Consider the following 26,394-nt stretch of genomic DNA (forward strand, 5'->3'; position numbering starts at 1 on the left):
GCTCACAGTAGAGAATTTTCGCTTCGGTCCTGTCGATGGGAGCTATTGTGGAACAAAGACGATCAGTCGATGGGCGGCACAAGAGCAGCACACAAACCCATCCCACGGCAGGACACAAACCCATCCCACGGCGGGACACAAACCCATCCCACGGCAGGACACAAACCCATACCAGAGCGGGACACAAACCCATACCAGAGCGGGACACAAACCCATCCCACGGCAGGACACAAACCCATCCCAGAGCAGGACACAACCCATACTAGAGCAGGACACAAACCCATACCAGAGCGGCACACAAACCCATCCCACGGCAGGACACAAACCCATACTAGAGCAGGACACAACCCCATACCAGAGCAGGACACAACCCAAACCAGAGCAGCACACAAACCCAGCCCAAAGCAGCACACAGAACCATAGCAGAGCAGGACACAGACCCATACCAGAGCAGCACACAAACCCATACCAGAGCAGCACAGAGCAAAGCAGTCCCAGCTGGAGGACTCTTCCACAGCCCGACTGGGCCATTTGATCTCTGAGCGTTAGGGTTCAAGATCAAACGGGCGACTTCACCAAAGGTCAGCACTTTGACTTAATGACGCCGATTAGGGGGGGAAAAAAATCGAAGGTCAGTCTGTAAAGGATACTTTTGACATTTCGTATTCAGGAAGGCGGAGGAAGGGCAAATGCGCCGGCGTCATTGAGAGTGATTTCATCGGCCTCCGCGTCGCCGTGCGTTTGATATGCAGAGAGCTCGGACCCAGCAGAGGCCCCTTACCAAATACATATTTAATGAGGCCCCTCTATTAGGAAGTCAATGGGGCTGTTCTGGATCCGAGGCGGTGACCTCGGTCTTGACCTGGCATGCTTTGAACCTTCCAGCGCGGGCTCTGACGAGATCGGGCCTTTGATTTCGGCCTCTCCAGCTGCTGAACTAAAGGACGTTACAGAGCAGGAATGTCCATAACAAAAATGCTTCTGTTAAACAAAAAAAAACTGGAAAAAAGAGAGAGAGAGAAAACTAGATCTACAGACACACTACTGGATTATGTTGAGCATGCAAGTGCCTCTTGATATAATGGAGAAAAAATGGAGTGTGGGTTTCTCTGCTGCCTGACCGAGGGGGGTTTGGTGGGAGTTATTTCCACATCAATCAGAGATGTGCTTATGCGGGGACACAGCTGGGGAGCTGGGATAAATTAAATGTGACGTTCAGCCTGAGATATGATAAAAGTGAGTCCAACCCAGGATGGCTCCGGGTTCAGCCCCATGCCTATGGCAGAATTGGGTATATGAGCATCAGAAAGGCCTGTGAGGATGCTGGACTATCACAGGGTTGTTACCCACAATGCATCACTTCCCTGATTAGGGGCCAGTGGGTACTGTTCTAAGTGTTTTGTGGACAGGGCTGTTCGGAAACAAAAATCACAAGCCTATGGGATAATGGCAGACCCTCCAAACGACGCAAAGCCCTAATGCAACAATCTCAAAACAAACCACACTGCAGCAACACTGCAACACTCCAAACCCAAACCACACTGAAGCAACACTGCAACACTCCAAACCTAAACCACACTGAAGTAACACTGCAACACTCCAAACCCAAACCACACTGCAGCAAGACCACACCACAACACTCCAAACCCAAACCACACTGCAGCAACACCACAACACTCCAAACACAAACCACACTGCAGCAACACCGCAACACTCCAAACCCAAACCACACTGCAGCGACACTGCAACACTCCAAACCCAAACCACACTGCAGCAACACTGCAACACTCCAAACCCAAACCACACTGCAGCCAGCAACACCACAACACTCCAAACCCAAACCACAACACACTCCAACACTGCAAAAATCCCCAAAAAACACCACTACACTAGGAGTATACAGAGACACCCCAAACCACACTCACCTAAAACTCACTGCAGTGGTACTGTTGATCCGTGCCAGAACCAAAAACAGCACATTTAGAATTCCTGGACAAATACAAAACCCTGACCAGGAGTAAGTGATTTAGAAATTGGGGGGAGGGAATATTCACTGAAGCAGTTCAAGTGAAGTACTGTGCCCATGTACAGGCTTTGAGCCTGCAACCTTTGGAGATACACGCCCAACAGCACTGCATGACACAGAACATCAATACCAGGTGCACTTCCTTGTGAAGCCACAAAAGGACTAATCAAAGAGACAAAAAAAGCACAGTAAAAGGCTACAGAGATGGCGCAAAACAAATTGAAACACGGACACGGACAGCGTTTATTGTGACCTTGGCTAACGAGCTTTGGCGGGACGCCTTCATCAGAGCATCCCTATACTGATTATACAGAAAACAACTTCCACATTTCATACGTGCAACGCTCCTCTCCGACTCGGCCTGGCTTCTTTAACTGTCGTTATGGTTTTTTCCCCCCTTCTTCAGAAAGTTTGGGGAAGGTCTTACAAACCAAAACAAACCGATGGCTGACAACCGAAGTCTGGCGTGGACATGAAACAGCCGGAGACCAGCGCTAGTATTGTTTTGCGAGGCGTGTGATGTCATGCGAAGGAAGATTCCAGCCAGAGGATTTCCAGAACAAACAAAGCATAATTAAGCTGAAGTGTGATGGAAAATTTGATGTTGTTTCCAAAACAATTACTTTTTTTTTTTTTTTTTTTTAAGCAATGGGAAATTAGTCCAAAATAAAACGGCAGTTTTGGGAAAGGATAAATGAGATGGTTTGTTCTTGATCATCACAGCTGGCCTTTTTTGAAAAAGATTCAAAAAGGCATAAGCGTATGCACGTATGCACGTACACACACACACACACACACACACACACACACACACACACACATTACATTATTGGCATTTGGCAGACGCTCTTATCCAGAGTGACAGACACAGCTACAGACACACACACACACACACACATACACAGACACACACACACACACACAGTGTTCTCCATTTACAGTTGTCTTCTCCACTATAATCCGCTCGACTAAAAATAATAATAATTAGGCGAACGAACAAACAGAAAATTCTGTTTACTGGCATGTCCTGGAGGGAACTTTACATTGTTGTGCCCTCACAAGATGTGCTGCAGGGTGACTACAGTGGACTCCAGCCCAGGGGTGTCATAACCGCCACTGTTTAACACAATGTTGCCTGTGAACACCACCCTGAGCCCCCAGCCCCCAGAACTCTCACAATGAAGAAAAACTCCCAAGCAGTCACAGGGCTGTGCAGAAACGTAAGGTGAGGGAAGGTTGTTACAGTCTCAAGGCTGTGCAGGAGCGTGAGGTGAGGGAAGGTTGTTACAGTCTCAAGGCTGTGCAGGAGCGTGAGGTGACGGTTATAGTCACAGGGCTGTGCAGGAGCATAAGGTAAGGGGTACAGTCACAGGGCTGTGCAGGAGCGTAAGGTGAGGGAAGGTTGTTACAGTCTCAGGGCTGTGCAGGAGCGTGAGGTGAGGGAAGGTTGTTACAGTCTCAGGGCTGTGCAGGAGCGTGAGGTGAGGGAAGGTTGTTACAGTCTCAGGGCTGTGCAGGAGCGTGAGGTGAGGGAAGGTTGTTACAGTCTCAGGGCGGTGCAGGAGCGTGAGGTGAGGGAAGGTCGCTCCTGTGCAACAGAGAACAGACAGCCCGGCGCGGTGCTCACATGTCTGGCAGCGACATGGGCGCGGAATACAAATGAGAGCCGGGAGCTTTGTGTCCCAGCCCAGGCTCATTTCCAATTCCGGGACCGTCGCGCAGTCCCAGGTCCTGGGTGTTTAAAGCGTCTCGGGTGGGTCAGAGAGCTTCGCCTGTCAGCCCACGGGGTCGGGAAACGGACACGGGGACAGCGGCCCTCTACCGGCGCCGAACGGCGGAGGCAGCTCTCCGAGTGCGAGCGAACGGGGGAGCAAACGGGAGGCTTGCCGGAAACACTGCCCCCATTCTTGTACCGGGCGGGGCGGAGACAGGAGTCACGTATGTTTTTATCAGGAAAGTCACCTGCCCTGGCCACTGACGTCAGAGCGCCAGCTCTTCAGCCGCGTCCCCGATTCATCTCCGCCACGAAAGTCTGTCTTTGTGACGAGCAAGACGATGGCAACCGTGAAAGAAGACAACGAGGAGGCGGGCGGACTGATCTTCGTGGAGCTTCAGCTAGAACGGCGCAGTTATGATTAGAAACAATTATCCTCCTCACAAAGCCCCGCTTTAGGTCCAAACACTTTTAATTAAACACGTTAATAGTGGCTGACAGGATAAACTACCTGATTTAAATGACACAGACTTATGAAAATGGCCAGTGGCTGAGAGGGAGGCTCGAGCCAACTGTAGATCAGAGGAGATGAGTCACCCCGTACCAGAGCGGTGTCATTAGCACAAACGCCGATACATCATTAGCACAGCACTCTTAACCCTACAGCAAGCAATAACACCCACACAGTACAGTTCAGTTACACTGGGCCTGTTACACAGCAGTTACCACCAAGAATAATAGTGGTTTTACAGATCTCGTTTCAACCGGAGCTACGAGAGCGCTGTATATGGGTTACTGTGGGGCACATTGATTAGTATACGAACACACACAAACAGACTGGGATTGTAATATTATTTGGTTACATTATATCATTTTAGCTGATACCCTTATCTAGCCAACCACTTGCAATTTACACTGACTGTCCATTTGCACAGTAAGATACTGACTGAATTCAGCCTAGCCATAGTGCTGTGTCTAGTCTTGGATTTAGACTTTGTTTTCATCGATGGAGACTGCATTTGGAGTCAGAAGGCACGCGCCGTCATGAATAAGAGACAAACTAAGGCTGAAAAACTACTGTACATCAAGGACAGCTTGGAAAGCCTTGAAAAAGAATGAAAGAAGAAAACTGCATTTCATGAAAGATGAATCCTAATAGCGGTGAAGTAAAATCATAAGACAAAAGTCAGTGATGTCAGCAGCAGACTGCAGAGCTACGGGGGTGGAAATAAGCCACCATACGCAAAAGACTTCAAGAGCAGTCCAGAGGCTACTCTGCAAGATGCAAAACTCTCACCAACAGCAAGAATCAAAAGGCCAGATTACAATTTGACCATTTATTTTGGTAAGCCTATCATTCACCCTGTGTCTCGGACTGTTTATTTTCTTCTTTTTCCCTCGTAGTGCATTCTTTGACTGTCATTGGTACAACTCCTCATATTGACAAATGCAATAACATACTCCTAAGCCAATCAAAAGCCAAGAATCAAGACTAGATACTGAAATGTCTAATACCTACACCAAGGAGGCAATTGATTACGCCTGACTAATCAGAAAGAGCTGAGAAGCCAACTGTCCAATTACTTTTGGTCCCCTAAAATAGAGGGACTTAATGTAATTCCTACGTGGATCGCCGAAAATGGATGTAAATAGCATCAAATTAAAGGTGACAGATGTACTCAAATATACGTCTCAGAAAAACTGCCCATCCCAGGCCGCAGATATTAGCGGTGATGTTTTTTGTTTTTTCCCCAGAAGCATCTCATGTTGTCCCTGAAGTTAGGATGGTTACCACAACGTCAGGTATAATAATTAAGGAAAAAAAGGTCACCACTTCACACGGTGGCGATGTTCGTAATTGCAATCAGTACTATTGTGCCATGGTACATCTCCCAGCCCTAGAATCATATTAAAATAAAGTCACAAAAAAGTAAAAATGAACAAATGTAGAAGGTAGAGGTGAGCTGGACGTGCTGTGGAGAAAGGCAGCGTCCAGCAGGTAACGGCGGGCGGACACGGCGGGCGTGTGCGTTTGGCCCCGGCGAGCGGGCGCGGTTTTCCCCCGTCCTGACGGCTGATGTGAGAAGAGAGCGGAGGTCTAACGGGGACAGGCCGGGATGTGGCGGACAGCTGCCTGGCGGCCCCGGGGCCCGCTCCGCCTCCGCGGCCGTTTGAAGTGCACATGCTGCCAGGCTTCTGAGGAAGAGAGCCGTCTCTCGGGGAACGCAGTCAGAGACGCGACCGCGCCGCGGGACCGCTAAACCACCCCGGCAAGTACATCTGCAAAAAATAAATAAACTACAGCGCAAAATGATTAACTATTAACCGCGATTGGCTGTCTGAACCCGCAGCTGCCTGCAGTTCCTCTCATGCTAAGTGGGATCACTACCGCCACACATCACCAGGAGGGCAAATTAACCTCACCCTCCATCTAAGCCAGGGGTCTGCAGCCATGGTCCTGGAGAGCCACAAGCTTCTGCTGGCTTCTGCGGTTTCTCTGTGTTTAATTAACCAATGGGAGCGGATTACACAGCTCACTTGATTAATCGGGTCTGAACTAGGAGCTGATTTTAAGGTGCAACCAGAAACAGAAACTTGTGGCTCACCAGGGCCCTGTTTCACAAAGCAGGATTAGTAAGCTGGATAACTGAACTAAAACCCGGAACCCTCCCAAATCTGGAACATGGACTGAAGAAAAGAGAGCTGCTCCGGGTTTTACTCAGTAATCCTACTTTGTGAAATACCCTCCTCCCAGGGTTGCTAACCACTGGCCTATATGCAGCTCAAGTCCCCTATTATAGTGGATGAACGATCCAAAGCTTGGCGAGATCACAGCAACGAGAAGAGTAGACTGATCGAAGGTCGAAGGTCGAAGGTCGCTACAGAGACTCGTTATCCTCTGTGTCTGTGACCCATTTGAACCTGGAGCAGTTACTACAGTCCCGTCAGCCTGCTGGCACGCTAACAAGCGCTAGCTTCTCTTCCAGCTCTGTGTTCTCAGGGGGGAGGCAGAACAGTGATAGCAACTTACTGCATTTTAATGGCCTTGGATAATGTAACCAACAACCTTCGGTAACACAAGGTTCACAAAGCCTCAATTGCCCACCATGACCATGTACACAGACCACCTTCACAGGTCAATCAGAAAGATATCTGATGCACTAGAAGCACTAAAAGCACTAGAAACACTAGATGCACTAGGAGCACTAGAAGCACTACATGCACTAGAAGCACTAGATGCACTAGAAGCACTAGAAGTACTAGAAGCACTAGACGCACTCGAAGCGGGGCGGTATCAGTTCAGGAGGTGTGGGTCGAGACACCCAACCCCCAATTGCTACCAATGAGCCGGTTGGCACCTAGCATGGTAGTCAGTCGCCGTTGGTGTGTGAGCGTGTGCATCAATTGCGGATACAAGCGCAATATAAATGCAGTCCGAGAAACAGAAACAACCAGAAACAAAGCCATTCGTTGGTGTGCAAATTGAAGCATATGAGTAAATGACTGGACCTACATGGAGGAGGTATGATAATCCAGGCACTGAAAAGGTAAATAAGAGCCTTGTGTGCTGATTTCACAATAGACTCAGCAGACAGTAGTGGCAGTGTCCATGAAGGAGGTTCATCAGTAGCATTGCTGGGTTTCCTTCTTTCTGAAAACAGATTGATCAGGATATCGTGTTCTCACATCATGTTCTCACATTCGCTCCCCGTTTCAGCTCAAGCTGGAACATCTGGGTGCAGCAAGCAGTGGAGCGGACTGGACGTGTTTTTGGGAGAAAGAGCCAGAGTGTGGGGGAGGCGAGTGGAGGAAGATCCTGAACTGATAATCCCCTCCATCCGGCTGGGGAGGGCCAGCTATCCCCTCCTCCCCAAACTCTCCATTACAGCGCACAGCCAAGTACAACTGCTCTCATCTTCTGAGTGCACAATCACACATTTACCACTAATCTAACACCACAGCAATACATGTGTGTACTGTGTACTGTGTGCGTGTGTGCGTGTAAAATTTTGGTCTCATTTTGACTAAATTGAATGACTGGGTCAGATATGGCGTCGGAATGTTTGGTGTCGAAACAGAGATGCATAAAAAGAGAGGCACCTCATACCCATGGTGAAATTTGGTGCTGTGCCAGTGATGTTTTGGGGCTGTTTTAATTCCAGAGGTCCAGGGGCACTGGTTAAAATCAATGGCATAATGAATTCTACCAAGTATCAGGCAATTCTGGCTGACAATCTGGTTGCCTCTACTACAAGGCTGAGACTTGGCTGTAGATGGACATTCCAGCAAGACAACGACCCAAAGCATACCGCAAAATCCACAAAGCAAAGGTTCTGTGACAACAAAATATATGTTCTTCAGTGGCCATCTCAGTCACCGGACCGCAATCCAATAGAAAACCTGTGGGCTGAATGGAAGAGTTGATAAGCACAAACCCAAAAAACTGAAGAATGCTGCAAGGATCTACATATAGGAATGGTCCAAAATCCCTCCAAGTGTGTTCCTTAACCTGGCGAAACATCACATTTCCGTTATCCCTGTCAGAGGTGGATGCACCAAGTACTTAACTACAGGTGCCGATAATTATGAAACCTTGATTTTGGTGAGATCTATTTTTTATTAAATGAAGGTCTGATTTCGGTTGGTTCCGTTGAAATGAATAAAGTACAGTATTTTTCCCCGTGGGCATTTCCAGTTTCTCTCATTATTATATGGTCTATTTTTTTAAAGTGAAGATGGCAGACCCTTGCTTATAGCGGACCGATTTTAACGTAGGCTCCCCCTAGTGGTCAGTTTGACACAGCGGCCCATCCTCTCTCCGGACTCTAATCGGCTTCAGTTCAGCAATGTGGTGTGCATTAAGGCCACTGACTAGGACCAAGCCATGGACTCAAACTGTTCCATGTGTGCAAGAATGAAAAGAATGAGAACACTTGTCTCTGAGATGCATTCGTGGACAGACAGACAGACAGACAAGACAGACAGACGTGTAGAGTTGAAAGCAATATTCTAAGGACAAGGCTGCAAGAAAAAAAAAAAAAAGTTTACTGAACTAGATTCACTGGAGTGCTACATGCATACACCCCTCAGAGCTGAATATGAGATTTCCACACTACTTTATTCTCTCAGAAGGAGCTTCAAAGCGCATGCCAAGACTTAACATGCTTACTGTCCGACTTCAAAGCAGACATTTTTTTTTTAAAAGAAGTAATCAGATTCTCACACTGTGGCAATTGCAAACTCATTATACCATCCCCACCCCACTTCAATGACTCACACCCCCCCACACGGCCGCGCCCACTTTCATAATCTAGTGCCTATCCCCCGGGTAGCTTTGTGTGTCCTCTCTTCAACTCTATCTTTCACTTCTCTCTCTCTCTCCCTTTCTTCTTCTCTGACACTTTTCCCTCCTCTCTCTTTCTCCCTCTCTGTCTCTGATTCAGTCTTATCTCTATTCTTTTCGGTTTACACAGTTCAACAGGGGCTCTTCTCTCTCTCCACGTCCTCCGTCATGCTGATGCGTGGTTCTGGCACAAAATGGCCGCCAATCACCACACAGGTGGGTGCTGCACATCGGTGGCTGAGAACAGTGTAGACTGTAGAATGCTCTGAGTGTGAGAAAAGCACTATATAAATGCATCCATGCTATCTATCTATCTATCTATCTATCTGTCTATGTGGTGTGCTGTAACCTGTTAAAGCACACTGTTACTGCAGTGCCCGTGCTGTATGGTGGCAATGCCTGTCCTCATTGCACAACACTGCCCCCTCTGGTCTGCTGGGAGGCTGCAGCTGCAGATCTAATAAATGCACTGGAGCTGGCTGCACGCATACAGTAGCCTGCGCCAAATTTAGCCCACAGAGACGCTTCTGCAACGGCGCATGCTTGCTGGACATTATTCATAGGGGATTATATAAGTGAAGGAAAAGCAGTTTTACGGCAAAAGCGAAAAGCAAATCATGGATTTCCTCAATGCAAAGGTTAATGCATACTGTATAACACTACAGGAAAGAAGCATAGCGTTTGAGGCATGGCACCATTAAATCATTTGCATGAATCCCTTTATTACACTCAATTATTATAGCAAATAAGGTAGAAGGTTCTTTAAGAAGGAGAGATAATAATAATGAATAGATAATTAATTCCTTGTGCACATTTATTACATTTATAACCCTAACCACAACCCTAACCCTAACCCACCTGGGTGAAAAAAGCTGGGGTGAGTTAGCTAGCTGGCTATCCAGGCTGGGAACAGTAAGATGGCGGAATGGTTGGCACGGCCTCACAAGAAGGAGGTTCTGGGCTCGAATCCAGGCTGGCCAGGAAAATCTCTGTCTGGAGTTAGCATGTTCTCCCCGTGTTCGCGTGGGTTTTCTCCCACCACCAAAACATGTATACCAGGAACTATACAAGAAGATTAGCCTCCTGGGCTAACTCTGGCAGAAATGTTATTAATGTACAAAAAAAAACAAAAAAAAAACAAACAAATCCAATTGTCTTCGTTCATTCTCTCCATGGTTTCATCACTACTGGCATCTCCAATTATAGACAGAATACAGAACGGACGGACTTCACTGACATTCTCTGGTTCCGCCATATTCAAACTACGGTCAGTTTGCAGGGGTTACGCTTCCAAGTGTGAACAGGGCTCTGTGGAGAGCAGTTCACCCATTTTCACTGCAGATCTTTAATAGGACACATACTAATTACTATGGCATCCCATCAAACCAGGGTAGAACTTGAGATAGATTAAGTAGGATTAAATCTATTTGAAATTATTTTCATGCATGGATAAAGATCACTTCATGATATTTTTTGTTGCACTGACTGGTACTGAAACAGCAGTAAGAATGTAACTGGTAATACTGTCCTGCTGAACTTATCACACCACGGTTGCACATGAGTATGAGTACTGGGTAAGGCAAACGCACGATTCTCAGCTAATTCCCAGAGAGAGATTTACATGCAGGCACATCAACATACCACTTTTATATTCTCCTCTCCACAGAAGAGTGTAAATGAGAAATGAATAATCCATCGCTGTGTTTCCTGGCTCATGGTGTATAATTCAGGACATACCCAGCCTGGTCCACAGCAGACCGGCCTCATTTCAGCCCTCCCCACCGCCGGCTCCCGGCTACGAGGCATTAGAGCCGCCATTTCAGGCTTACGGCAGAGAGCCGGCAGTACGGGTGGAGCACAGCCAAGGGCTCGGTCAGGGCACGGTTGGGGGTATGGTCGGAGCACGGTTGGGGGTACGGTAGGAGCACGGTTGGGGGTACGGTCGGAGCACGGTTGGGGGTACGGTCGGAGCACGGTTGGGGGTACGGTAGGAGCTCGGTTGGAGCATGGTCAGGGGTAAGGTTGGAGCACGGTCAGAACACAGGTCAGAACACAGGAACACGGTCAGAGCAGGTTGGGGGTACGCTAGGGGAATAATTGGGGCTACGGTTAGAGCACGGTCAGGGGTACGGTCGGAGCACGGTCAGGGGTACGGTCGGAGCACAGTCGGGAGCACGGTCGCGAGTACGGACAGGGATCGGTGCGGCGGACAGCGTCCCACAGAGGTACCACAGCAGGGGCATCGCTCAGGGAAACGGCGGGTGCCTGCGGATGGGAAACATTGTGCACTTCCTTCGCATTTTAATAACCTCTCCACTGGAATCCTCGTCTGCACGCAAAACTAAAACTAAAACACAACACTACGCATGTTAATCGCACTAGGCACCAGTGAAGATTAATGGATTTTTACTCAAATAATCGCTATGGTTACCCACAATGCTAAGATTAAGACAGTGGGTACTCCTATCCGACAGACCTAGCAGAGTGTGTGTGTGTGTGTGTGTTTGTGTGTGTGTGTGAGTGTGTGTGTGTGTGTACAATCCCGTCTGCCATTGAACCACACCAGGGGAAGAAAGAGGGAAACGGGAGCGTGTTTTGGGGAATAAAAGGCCCACACGATGCCATGCTGGGGGATTTTTCCTCCGTCTGGCAACCTGCGGTTTCTCCATTCTCGCCCTTTCAGCTCGCCGTTGATCCCCACGGCAAAACCAACTGGTGCGGAATCGCACCACTTCGCCATTCACACCACTTCATCACATTTCCGTTAAATCTCTCACAATTCTTTACGCACTTTGTGTATTTTCCCAAAATAAAATGAACAAAGTATTCAAAAACAATACTAAACGTGTGAACGTTTCACCACTCAACAAAAACGGCGAACTACATTTCGTCCCATCCCAATACACTCGGCACCCGTCCAGCAGCTGCAGTTGGGAGCAGCGGGGTCTCGTGCGGAGCGGGTGAGGGTTTGACCGCGTTGAGCGTTGTTTACCCCCGCGGAGCAGGTGAGAATTTGACCGCGTTGAGCGCCGTTTGCGTGGCGACGGCGTGTCCCTACCTGGGAGTCTCGGTTCCTCCACTCCTGCGTCTGGGCTTGGTGCTGCACCATGGCGGCCAGCGACTGCTTCTCCAGGCTCTGGATCTCGCGGCGGTGGTCCTGCACCAGACCGTCCTTCTCGCCGTTGTGTCTCTCGTACAGCTGGGTCCTCTCCTGCTCCTGCTGCATCTTCAGCTCCACGATCTGATTGGACAGCGGGAGGCACGACATCGGCTGAGCACCCCTGTCGTCATGACAACTTAGCCCATAGCCGTCACGAAATAACAAATACGTTTAAAAAACATAAATAAAAAAGACCAAAAAAAAACACCTAGATAATAAATGTTTTTTGAACTCGCGCCGTAAAACAACGGCAGTTGCTCCAGCCGGAACGAGGACACCCTTTCGGCCGGTTGAGTAGCGGGCGGTCTTTTCTGCCTCCTCTCCTCACTCTCGTGTTCTTATGGAAACCCGAGCCCGTATAAAACCCAGAGAGCCAAGGCCAGACTCCTGTGGAGTGGCCCATCAAACCCGCCCCGGCCAATCACCTCTCAGAGCTGGACTGACCGAGCTTCAGTTGGAGATTAAAACCGTCGCCATTACATGCTCCATTCACACAAATTTCGCCAAAAAATACTAAATCTGATGAAAGCCAGACACCCACCCGGGGAGTCAGGTTTGCCTGTTATCCAACTCTACCCAACAGGGTGCCACTGGTATAATATGCACTGACATAATACAGCGGAATCCATTCTGTGATTCCAATTTGAATTTAAAGTCACGGCAGTTACTATTCATATTTATTTCATTTCTTTCCGAGGAAGGCCCATCTCCATATCCTTGTCATTGGTTTCAAATGTTCTTAAAAAACCGCTCCATCAACGCCTCGTTGATGGGAAACCCGAAACCGCATGTAGGACTCAGTACCACCGCAGAGTTGTTGTTTGTCAAGCAAGAGAGAACGCACTGAAAAATAAGAAAACAAAGAGGGGAGAAGAAAAAAAAAAAAAGAAAAAAAAAGGGAGGTAGTCTTTCAACTATGCCGTCCGCACGAAAACAGATGCATGTGTGTGAGAAACTGAAAGAACAGGAGAGAAAGACAGAGAGGCTGAGAGGGAGATTATGACAGAGAGGGAGATTATGATAATTACAACAATAATTATTAGAATGGTATTTATTATTATATTATCAATAGTATTACTATTATTACAAATAACATTAAAAAACACGTTATATTTACTGTTGTTACTTTTATTGATTATTATGCTTTGGCAATATGTATTGTAAAATATGTCAATTAGAATTTTAATTTGAGAGGGGGAGGAGAGAGAAAGAGGAAAGAGAGAGAAAGAGACAGTCAGAGAGAGAGAGGAGAGACAGAGAGTCACAGAGACAGAGAGACAGAGACAGAGACAGAGACAGAGAAACAGACAGATAGACAGAGAGAGACAGAGACAAAGACATATAGGGAGAGCTAGAGATAGACAGAGAGAGAGAGAGAGAGAGAAAGAGAGAGAGAGAGATGCCTGCTGTGTAGTAAGCTGGTCTTTCCCAGGGTTGCCGGTTGGCAGCGCGACCTTGGCGGGTGGGATAGAGGTCACACTAATCCCAGCGCATTGTACACTGCGGCACCCTACCTGGGCCGGTGGCCGAACAGGCACAGCATGGAGGCTTTTACAGGCTGGTGCTGAATGGGGGCCCCCCCTCACCCACCCCCTCTCCCACCTCTCCCCCCTCCCCTCCCCACCCAGCAGGAGCAGGCCACGAAAGCTGCTTATAACAGCCAGCTGCAAACTTCGCCTTTCGCTCAGCGAGAAAAACTATCACAATATTTTTTTGTTCGCAAACTCGTATTTGCATGACACTTGTACTCAACAGGGATAGAGTATCGTTGGAGAGGAATGAAAAGCAGCACACGCACACGTATCCACGACGACCGAAGACGCGACGCTCAAAGCAGCTAACAGCAGGAGCCCGCGGAGGTCGATCCCGGGAATACGAAAGAACAGCCGCCCGGAAAACCGCGTTAAAGCGGCGGAATCCCATTTACCTGCGACCGCTGTGCCGTTTCGGATACGTAGCAACCCGAGCGGCTAGCTCTTCAATGCTACACTTTCTACTGCCCCGTGTGAGCTAAACCAAACGCCTCCCACTGCCCCCTAAAACCTGAAAGGACACACACCCTCTGAAACACGGTTGTATTTCAGAAGCACGCACACGATAATTCGCCGTTTAACTGAAAGGTAAACCTTACGGTGCACTTTTTGGGCCGGAGGACATCGCTGTTCGGCGACGGCAGCAGGAGCGCTAACATCCCGCGGGACGATCCCCGGTTTCGTTTTGCGGCACGACTGGCGTAGATCCTTATCAAAATTTAATCGCGACTGACGAGAAAGAGGGTGGGGGTGGGGGGGGGGGGGGATAAAAAAATAAATGAAGGAGCAGCGAGCTGCAGCGTCACGCCAGCCAGAGACCAGCCCTGCCGGGGAGCCTGAGTCTTAAAGGGGCCGCCATCCGGCTCCGCGGCGGCTGGGACAGCGCCGGGATGCGATTACGGGACCCCGACCGGGCGGGAGCAGCAGGGCGTCGCCGGAGAAGGGTCCGGGGGCTCCCGCGGTGCACCATGGGGGTCCCCCCCCTCCACAGCAGGGCCACGGCGTGAGAGAGAGGGGCCGCGTCTGGCCCCAGCCCCAGCGGGGGGGCGCGAGTCCATTCTCTCTGGAGCCTTTTCTTATTTTATCTCCAGGTCGGGGTGTTTTTGTTTTGCCGCTTGGCAGACCGGGATCAGTCATTTGGCGGAGGCGATACCGTTGTAACCCCCCCCCCCCCCCTCCCTTTCCCCCAGTGCTGTGACATCACTGCTGTGTGTGAGTGACATCACAGCAACACTGAGGTTAACGTGGTCAGGACCCCTCTCCAACACTGAGGACACACGTGTCAGAGAAACACCATTTACTCATTCACACGCATCTCTGTGAACACAGCAAAGTGTGCAACATGAGAAAATACTTTAATGAGCCACAGACTTTACTTTTATTAAATAGTATTTATTCTTTTGTGATCAAGAAAACGTTCTACATTGTTCATTTGCTGCGCTTGTTTGCATCCATGTTTGTCTGGTTACCATAACAGCTTAGTATTGAAGCGGGGGAAAAAATCTACTTTAGTGGTTGCAGACAAGTCATAAATGTAAATGTTTTTGGAATTTCTGTTTATTGTTTATGTTTATGTTTATTACGGGATACAAATGTTCAACCTACAGTCATTCATCAGCTATTTTCTTTGAAAGTATCAAATACCTTTTGTCTGAAGCACATCCATGTAAAAACTACGCTGGAGACCGCGGCTTAAGAAGGCTTTTCTGATTCCAGGTTAAACCCATAAAACCAGTTAAAACATCCCATTGAGAATTAGGTTCAAACAGAGCATCTTCTCTCCCTTCAAAACTCCAGTTAATGAGAGGTCCATATTTACTAATGATGTGTCATTGATGTGTTTTGAGAACATCCATCAAAGAAAAAATCTGAAGAGCCTAAGAGTTCCTCAAGAAAAATAATTTGAAGCAATTTGCATAAAAATCTTTATTTTGACAAATACCAAACTTCAATCACTGCATGATTGAACCAGCTGGCATTAAACAGTCACAAGTGATCTTTTTAAAGCTGAAAGTTGCACAAGGAAAAAGCCTTTTGAGGTAACACTCCAGGAGGAGGCATGCAGAGCTGTACCGTAATGAATTAAATATTCACTAAAAATACTTTTTATGCAGAAAGTTGCTGCTCGTTAATACTGCCCTTTCAAGAATAAGGTTCTTATGTTTGTGCCTAGATTTATAATTTCCCCTATTCACTCTGACGTGGATGTCTCTGTGATATATTCACTTGAATAAGAGGGAAATGACAATCATTACAGTTTATCAACTTAACACGGTATACTAAAACCTTATTCCGAAACTCTGCATAAGTTATATTATATACAATTTGTTTGAAGTCCCACAGATAGATTGTACTGGAAAGACAGTGCCTCGTTGAAAATCTGTTTTAATGTCTTTGAACAACCTATTTAAGATTCTAGTTTAAAAGCAGGAGTTGAATGAAAATACCCTGGGGGGAACCTTATTTTAGTTAGCCCTTTCTGAAAGAATGGCCTAGCCCTGCAAAGTTTTAAAGACTTTACTGCCTGCTGAATGCCTTTAGCCTCGATCAAGATAGAAACAATGGACAATATGAAATAGACTTTCAATATAAATATAAATATGGAATTATAAATTAAATCACAGCTGAACTGAACTCTCTGATCAGCTAGTTATCATCAATGTGTTCCAACAAACGAGAGAATAATGCTTTGAGATTTTTAATGACGACAAAAAGGTGGAATTCAGATAAGGAAGCCCAAAATGAATATTACATTGGAGTGAGTTTGACCAAGCTGTTTATACCACCAATTTCCTTTTTTTTTACTGAAATAGAAGTCCTCTCTACTGGTTCACTCTGCTGATATCCAACAATGTTAGAACATTTTAAAAAGATAACAAATGCATTCAGAGCTTTCAGAAGTTTGAACTAAGTGATGCTAAATTCTGACAGTGTAGATCTCCACAGGCGATAGTCTAAACATGGTCCCTTGTCTGTACTCCTCATTTATGAAAATTATGAAAATAGAGTGATACACTGGAGCAACTGTCACATACAGCAGAACACACCGAAATAACCATCAAATACAGCACAGTACAGCTGCATCAATGCCCACACCAACCTGCTGTTCATATCTCTGTCTGAGCTCCTCCAGCTGCCAGGAGAACTCTTTCGCCTGCTTCTCTCTCAGCCCTTTGGACCTGATCAGATCGGCCTCCACTTTCTCCATCTGCACAGAAAACAGCAGGGAACAGAGAGTCAATTCTGAGGTAGAGGAAGAAGCTCAGGGACTTAAACAGGAGTCAGTGTGGAGTCACTGTCAGTGTGGAGTCACTATTAGTGTGGAGAATCACAGTGTAGACTGAGTCACTGTCAGTGTGGAGAGTCACAGCATAGAGTGAGTCACTGTCAGTGTGGAGAATCACAGCACAGAGTGAGTCACTGTCAGGGTGGAGAGTCACGGCGTAGAGTGAGTCACTGTCAGTGTGGAGAATCACAGCATAGAGAGAGTCACTGTCAGTATGGAGAGTCACAGCATAGAGTGAGTCACTGTCAGTGTGGAGAGTCACAGCATAGAGTGAGTCACTGTCAGTGTGGAGAATCACAGCATGGAGTGAGTCACTGTCAGTGTGGAGAGTCACAGCATAGAGTGAGTCACTGTCAGTGTGGAGAGTCACAGCGTAGACTGAGTCACTGTCAGTGTGGATAATCACAGCATAGAGAGAGTCACAGAATAGAGTGAGTCACTGCCAATGTGGAGAGTCACAGCACAGAGTGAGTCACTGTCAGGGTGGAGTGTCACGGCGTAGACTGAGTCACTGTCAGGGTGGAGAGTCACAGCACAGAGAGAGTCACAGCACAGCGTGAGTCACTGTCGGCGCGAAGAGTCACTGAGTGCAGGTTCAGATAATGCGGGTACCCAACCAGTCACAATTAGTGTGGCATTTTGGGTGCACTGTCAACAGAAGGGGGGTAAGTCAGTGTGAGTACAGCAGGAGCATGCTAGTCACAGTCAGAAACAGTCGGGAAGGGGGGGGGGGGTTTCTGAAAAAACACAAAACATTCTCTCAATAATAATCCTCACTTGCTAGCAATGCTCAAGCAAAAATCTAAGAGAAATCATCAAATCAAAGGGATTCTACGACTTGGAAGGGAGGAACTAAATATATCTTCAAAAAAGATTTTGGTGTGATTCTGGATGCGGTAATGTGATTTATGTAGACAGGAAGGAAACAGGATTAGGAGGTGAATCAGAGCGCCAGGCGGTGGGTGCATCAGCAGGAACGCACACGCCTCTGTTTTCAGAGCCAGGAACGGACACTTTAAAAAAAATAAAAAATGTAAAAACACAGAAAGCCCACGTCTTCCCCCCCCCCCCCCGCTCCAGAGAAACAGCCTGTCTTTCATTAATACTGTTCCACGGCAACAACAGAAGAGAGAGGAGAGAGGAGAGAGGAGGAAAACAAGCGGTCGCTGGAGGGAGAGCGGGGGCTTTGAAGTCAGAGGAAGATGGAGGGGGAAGGAGGGAGATGGTGGGGGGCAGGGACACACTGTGGGACAGAAAGTATTAATAAGGACAGAACAGAACATAGGCCTCTCAACACCTGCAACCACAAGCAATAGCATACAATACACAGCACGACATCACACAGTCTCAACAGTTATACAGGTGTAATAATCAGCACTGTCATAGAGTCTCAACAGCTATAGACCACTCATACACAGCACTATGTCATATGGTCTCAACAGTTATAGAACACTCATACACAGCACTATGTCATATGGTCTCAACAGTTATAGAACACTCATACACAGCGCTATGTCATATGGTCTCAACAGTAATAGAGTTGTAATAAACACCACTTTGTCATACAGTCTCAACAGTAATAGAGCTGTAATAAAGAGCACTATGTCATATGGTCTCAACAGCTATAGAGTGCTAATACACATCACTATATCAAAGAGAATCAGTTATAGAGCAGTAATAAACAGCACTACATCATACAATCTCATCAGCTATAGAGCACTAATTTACAGCACCACGTCATACGATCTCATCAGTTATAGAGTTGTAATAAACACCACTATGTCATACAGTCTCAACAGTAATAGAGCTGTAATAAAGAGCACTATGTCATATGGTCTCAACAGCTATAGAGTGCTAATACACATCACTATATCAAAGAGAATCAGTTATAGAGCAGTAATAAACAGCACTACATCATACAATCTCATCAGCTATAGAGCACTAATTTACAGCACCACGTCATACGATCTCATCAGTTATAGAGCTGTAATAAACAGCACTTGGTCATACGGTCTCGTCAGTTATAGAGCTGTAATAAACAGCACTTGGTCATACGATCTCATCAGTTATAGAGCTGTAATAAACAGCACTTGGTCATACGATCTCATCAGTTATAGAGCTGTAATAAACAGCACTTGGTCATACGATCTCATCAGTTATAGAGCTGTAATAAACAGCACTTGGTCATACGATCTCATCAGTTATAGAGCTGTAATAAACAGCACTTGGTCATACGATCTCATCAGTTATAGAGCTGTAATAAACAGCACTTGGTCATACGGTCTAATCTAATCAGGTAGCCCAGCACGGCTCACAGCTCTGAATATGCGGGTGATATGTCTGTTAACACACAGGGAACTGTGGGGAAAATGATGGTATCCTGTGCACTGGAGATGTGGAGTAGAATGGAAAAGATTTGGCAGGAAGTTTGAGAGCCACTTCCTGTGGGGACCCACCTGCTGCTTCATGTCGGTGAAGGCCTTCTCGCTGCTGAGCTCCGCCTGTTTCTTAAACTGCTCCAGAGCGCTCTCCGCCTGCTGCATCTGCTGCCTGTGACACTCCCGCTGCCTGCACAGCTGATCCTCCTTCTCCCTGCAACACGGCCACGCATGGAGTGACCCAACACACCCCACACACTGACGCATGGAGTGACCCAACACACCCCACACACTGACGCATGGAGTAACCCAACACACCCCATACACTGACGCATGGAGTGACCCAACACACCCCACACACTGAAGCATGGAGTGACCCAACACACCCCACACACTGACGCATGGAGTGACCCAACACACCCCACACACTGACGCATGGAGTAACCCAACACACCTCATACACTGACGCATGGAGTGACCCAACACACCCCACACACTGACGCATGGAGTAACCCAACACACCCCACACACTGACGCATGGAGTGACCCAACACACCCCACACACTGAAGCATGGAGTGACCCAACACACCCCACACACTGACGCATGGAGTAACCCAACACACCCCACACACTGACGCATGGAGTAACCCAACACACCCCACACACTGACGCATGGAGTAACCCAACACACCCCACACACTGATGCATGGAGTAACCCAACACACCCCACACACTGACGCATGGAGTAACCCAACACACCCCACACAGACGCATGGAGTAACCCAACATACCCCACACACTGATGCATAGAGTAACCCAACACACCCCACACACTGATGCATGGAGTAACCCAACACACCCCACACACTGAAGCATGGCGTGACCCAACACACCCCACACACTGACGCATGGAGTGACCCAACACACCCCACACACTGACGCATGGAGTAACCCAACACACCCCACACACTGACGCATGGAGTGACCCAACACACCCCACACACTGACGCATTGGGGTAACCCAACACACCCCACACACTGACGCATTGACTAACCCAACACACCCCACACACTGACGCATGAAATAACCCAACACAACCAACAAACTAGTGCAATCAATACCCCAACACACCCCACACACTGAAGCATGGCATAACTCAACACAACCAACACACTGACGCATGGAGTGACCCAACACACCCCACACACTGACGCATGGAGTAACCCAACACACCCCACACACTGACGCATGGAGTGACCCAACACACCCCACACACTGACGCATTGGGGTAACCCAACACACCCCACACACTGACGCATTGACTAACCCAACACACCCCACACACTGACGCATGAAATAACCCAACACAACCAACAAACTAGTGCAATCAATACCCCAACACACCCCACACACTGAAGCATGGCATAACTCAACACAACCAACACACCGGTGCAATCAATAACCCAACACGCCCCACACACACTGGCGCATGGAGTAACCAGCAAAGAGAATAATCCAACAGACCCCACACAGCCACTTAAACACAACATCAATGGGATAACCATGAAGCATGAAACAACTGAACACACAGCAGCAAGGAGAATAATCCAATCACAAGTCATATTTTCACATTATCACCTCAAATACAAAAATCCAACATCAAATGATTTCTGAAAATGTATAGTCTCTTAACTGAAACATTACTCGCACATGTGTTAAAAAATGTGACAGGTGAAAATAACCTTAATTCTTAATGTCGTTTACAAAGCTAAGTAGATTTTACATTCTCTGCCAGTGATGAAACAGGTTGGCTTTCTCTGTTCAAGATGCTGCAGCCTGTCAGGATGGCAGATTCCCCGAGAGGGGGACAGTTTCTCACTCTGAATGCAGAAGCAAATGACAGCAGTGAAAACCAGCCCCTGTGTTTCAGCAAGTCCTGCTCTGGAGGAATTATTGACTGCTACAAGGTGGCTGTCATGTAGTACCACAACCACAGAAGAAGAGGAGGCCTCCACAGCCACTGCCACAAATACAAGAATGACAGAATATGGAGCGCATTCAGGTAGTGTAGCAGAAGTCACTCGCAAGTAAGCCCAACTAATAAGAAGGTTGACTTCATTAGTGGCAGAAAGCTCTGCAGCAGATGCATGCATTCCGACGGGTGAAATAAAACTAAACTTGTTCGGGAGCTTCTGTAAGCATGTGAGGCCTCATTCCGTGCTAATCTAATCAGCCTCTGCACCTGACGGTATGAAAGGGCAGGAATGTACGCTTATTGTCTGAGGAGGACTGAAGAGTCGGGTTTTAAAAAGCAGTACACGCCCGAAACACGGTGTGCTGGGCCCAAAGGTCACACGCGTGGCCTAAAAGTGTTCACCTACAGCAGTGAAAAGTTCAGTTTTTTTGTTTCGGTGCTTTGAAAAGAACCCCCCTCCCCGGGCCTCCTTCTGTATATTGAAGCCTATTTTAAAGTACTGCTGAACAATAACAGGACATTTTTACAACAACAAAAAATCATAGGACCTCATCTTTGAACAGTTTTTTTTCCCATTGTAATTTCGGTCTCTCTCATGTTCGACATCAATGCGCAGAAATAGTTTTCTCTCAGTTTTGTGTACGCTGTAATTATTAATCTGCCTGTGCAACACGCCTGCCTTCAGGGCAAACTCAGACGCAGGAGGACCTTCTCCGCATCTCCAACGCGGAGCGAGCAACACAAGAAACGCAAAACGGAAAAATGAGGACAGTGGAACTTTTTTTGACTTCTTTCAAACTTTACAGGGGGGGGGGGTAAAGGAGAAGTTGACGCGCTGTAAAGAGAAAAGCAGGAACGTGTGATCCTTCTCCGGGCTGCGCTCTGTGATTTTCTCTCATGTGTCGTTGTGTTGGAAGGGGGCGGATTCCCCGCTCTTTGATTACACCAGAACAGTACCCCTCTCTGCTGCAGAGCTGGGGTCAAATACATTTCAATTCATTCAGATAAGGAAACACACTGAAATTCACTTCACTAATGAAAAAAACTCCTGGCAGAACATTATGGCAATTTCAATTGACAAATTGAATTTCAGTTCTTTTCCCAAACTGTGTGAACTGAAATAGAACAGACCTCTGAAAAGCGTATCAGAGCTGGAAGTTTTGATCGACTCCAGGCGAGAAAGGATCATGCTGTCGATGTCAGGCTTGCAGAATGTTTTTCTTGCACAAGCATGCTGAAAAGGCAGAGAAGAGAAAAGTGGTTTGAAATGTTCCGTCTTCACCTTTGGACCATTAAAGCCACGAAGCACGGACGGCTACTGGCAAACAAGACCAGTCATTAAAAGAAGGAAATGGCAAATCCCTCTGCTATGCCCTGTTCTTGGATGGTACTGTAAAACTGTTTTACTGTGTGTGTGTGCACAGGGGGGTGTGTGTGTGTGTGTGTGTGTGTGTGTGCATGTGTATGGAGGTACCTGTGTTTGTGTGTGTGTGTGTGATAGAGAGTACGTACAGAATGCTAATACCCTATGATGATAACTGAACCAGGATGAAAGAGGCACCTTCCCTATTTTAGGGCCGTGTAATTCTTCACCTGGTTGCTATAGTAACCTAAAAGTGGAAGACCGTCTGTTTCACAGGAGAGTGAGGCTGCCACTGCAGGACACTCCACTCCCCTCCCTTCCACACACTCTGTGAGACACTACACACCCCCTCCCTTCCACACACTCTGTGGGACACTACACACCCCACCCCTTCCACACACTCTGGGGGACACTACACACTCCCTCCCTTCCACACACTCTGTGAGACACTACACACCCCCTCCCTTCCACACACTCTGTGGGATACTACACACTCCCTCCCTTCCACACACTCTGTGGGACACTACACACCCCCTCCCTTCCACACACTCTGTGGGACACTACACACCCCCTCCCTTCCACACACTCTGTGGGACACTACACACCCCACCCCTTCCACACACTCTGTGGGACACTACACACCCCCTCCCTTCCACACACTCTGTGGGACACTACACACCCCCTCCCTTCCACGCACTATGTGAGACACTACACACTCCCTCCCTTCCACACACTCTGTGAGACACTACACACCCCCTCCCTTCCACACACTCTGTGAGACACTACACACCCCCTCCCTTCCACACACTCTGCGGGACACTCCACTCCCCTCCCTTCCACACACTCTGTGGGACACTACACACCCCCTCCCTTCCACACACTCTGTGGGACACTACACACCCCCTCCCTTCCACACACTCTGTGGGACACTACACACCCCCTCCCTTCCACACACTCTGTGGGACACTACACACCCCACCCCTTCCACACACTCTGTGGGACACTACACACCCCCTCCCTTCCACACACTCTGTGAGACACTACACACCCCCTCCCTTCCACACACTCTGCGGGACACTCCACTCCCCTCCCTTCCACACACTCTGTGGGACACTACACACCCCCTCCCTTCCACACACTCTGTGGGACACTACACACCCCCTCCCTTCCACACACTCTGTGGGACCCTACACACCCCACCCCTTCCCTCGACGCACTCTGCCTGCGCATACGGACAGTGACGGCACAGCCTGGCGTTCTAATTCCAGTGGCCGCCCTCACACAGACTGACTCTGACTGCGCAGCTGTGAGGTCACGTTAGTGGGTCTCCTCACCAGGGGACCAGGAACTGCCATTCCACCCCAGTGGTTACCGGGGGTATTGCAGTTTTTTTGCCTCTGGTGACAAAAAAGCCCCATTGCACCATTGAGTAGAACCCATAGGAAGCCTTCTCCATGTGTATATCTCCATGGTCCTCACACAGACTGGTCGTGAGGTTACTTCAGTAGATTCGAGGATGCCAGTTTCACGCCCGAATTAAAAACCCAAATTGGAAACTATTTTTTTCCAAAAAGCAGTTCCCTTAAAGTAGAGGAATGCTTAAACACAACGACCGGAAAACAGCAAAAGGCTTATAACGGGCTTCCACAATTAAAAACAGGCATTAAGGTCAGAGAACTAATTACAGCAATTTCTTTCTCAAATAAGAGCTCTGCTCCACACTGTGGTGCACTATTCATAACCCAGAGAAAGTCACTGCACTACATTGCATATAAATCTTTAAAGTGAGCGTTCCCTTCCATAGAGGTGGAAGAAGAATGAACTCCATATGCGATCACTGTAAAATATTAATGCGTTAGCATTAGCACCTGAAATCTGAACTCGAAAGTGAATTATAATATCTGGTGTTATCCATCTTATCCAGAAAGTTAAGCATCAGCACTGTAAACAATTTACAATACTGCCCATAGACACTACATATAAAACCATTCATTATTTTGATATTTTGCTGAGGGGTTCGTTGGCAGAAAAAAACTACTTAACTTTGACCGCTAGACAGCTACTCAGTGATCGACATGCCGACACCCAGATCTAAACCTGTTTATAGCCATACCGAGTGCCTCAGTAGGAGGAAGCAAACGCTACAATTACAAGCAGGGCCTCAGCTACTTCATTAGCGGACTGTGACCACAGTATGCAGAGACCAGGCATCAGATGAAGCTAGGGGGCTATCGGGTAGCCAAACGGCTAGGGGGCTATCGGCTAGCCCAACGGCTAGGGGGCTATTGGCTAACCCAAAAGCTAGGGGCCTATCGGCTAGCCCAACGGCTAGGGGGCCATCAACCAACCCAAAAGATAGGGGGCTATCGGCTAGCCCAACGGCTAGGGGGCCATCGGCTAGCCCAACGGCTAGGGGGCCATCAACCAACCCAAAAGCTAGGGGGCTATCGGCTAGCCCAACGGCTAGCCCAACGGCTCCATGTTATCAGTGCTCATCAGTGAGCGATGCTGCCACCGATGAGTGTTACAGGAATGGAGCGCCAAGACGTAAGACTCACGTCAGCGCTTCCTCCATCTTGGACATCTTCTTCTTGGCGTCCACCTTCTCTTTCTCCACCTCTTTCTGCAGGGAGCGCACCTGCACAACAGCACAACCACCGCGTCAATCATCGCAAGGGCCCCGGCGACCATATTCCCCTGAAAACATGGACTTCTGTGCTTCTGAGAGAAAATAGAGTTTAGCTGGAAGTTCACAGAAACCCTCATGTGTCATTTAAACAGGTGGGCAACCTGAGGTAGTAAACAAGCCCAAGAACATACTTTTTATTTTCTTAATTCAGGGGTCAACCGAGGTGATGAAAAAAAAAATGACAAAAAAAATAAATAAAATAATAATAATTGTGTGATTCTACCTTTTTCTCAGTGGCGTGCAGAAGATCTGAAGATTTGCTTTCTTGTTCCTGAAAAATAATGCAGAATAACAGTAGTGAGAGAAAAAAAGAAAAAAAAAAAACTTCACTGCATCTGTGAACTTCACTACATCTGAAACCAACAACAAAATAACCTATTCTGTTTGAAAGGCCCTCACTGGTGACTAGAATCTTTGAAGGTTATTACTGCACTGGCCTGAATTTGGAAAACCAGTCTGTTTGGTGTTCAGAGAACTTTCTATTTCTAAATCTGTGATATTAGTCATGTGTATGAAGCCTAAATTGTAAAACGTTGACCAGCTTGCTACTGGTGCATCTGTAAAGTAGCAAAGTTGCAGAGGACAGAGCAGTTTAGTACTGCTAAAGCACTAAGCAACACAACAATGAGCACTAGTAATACTACAGCAATTTAGTCCAAGGCTAATCAGACTCAGCTTTACGAGTAAAACAGGGTATTAAGTCCCCATAACCTTAACACAATGCGTTTAGAACTAATCAAAATACAAAACACACACTTTGCAGTGAACATTGCAATAAAACTTGACCTGAAATCAAATGTTAAACACAGAAAGTAACCCAGTTGCCCATATATGGGTTTCTGTTATTTAAGCTGGCATTGGAGTTTTTATCCAGACACATTTCTCTTTTAAGTGGCACTGGGTCCAACTGAATTCCAATGCTGCT

General features: G+C 47.5%; 1 protein-coding gene across 3 annotated transcripts in view; it reads right to left on the reverse strand.

Annotated features, from left to right (window-relative positions):
- cep112 (centrosomal protein 112) overlaps nucleotides 1-26,394 on the reverse strand; it is an 84,487-nt gene that overhangs the window by 27,003 nt on the left and 31,090 nt on the right. For all 3 annotated transcript variants that reach the window (XM_061224189.1, XM_061224187.1, XM_061224188.1), the window contains 5 exons: nucleotides 25,693-25,740; nucleotides 25,339-25,418; nucleotides 19,519-19,654; nucleotides 16,877-16,984; nucleotides 12,143-12,325 (listed from right to left, as the gene is read on the reverse strand). In XM_061224189.1, coding sequence (XP_061080173.1) covers nucleotides 12,143-12,325; nucleotides 16,877-16,984; nucleotides 19,519-19,654; nucleotides 25,339-25,418; nucleotides 25,693-25,740 — 555 coding nt within the window. The remainder of the gene's footprint in view (nucleotides 1-12,142; nucleotides 12,326-16,876; nucleotides 16,985-19,518; nucleotides 19,655-25,338; nucleotides 25,419-25,692; nucleotides 25,741-26,394) is intronic.

Source organism: Conger conger, chromosome 16 (genome assembly GCF_963514075.1).
Source record: "Conger conger chromosome 16, fConCon1.1, whole genome shotgun sequence".
Taxonomy (NCBI): Eukaryota; Metazoa; Chordata; class Actinopteri; order Anguilliformes; family Congridae; genus Conger; species Conger conger.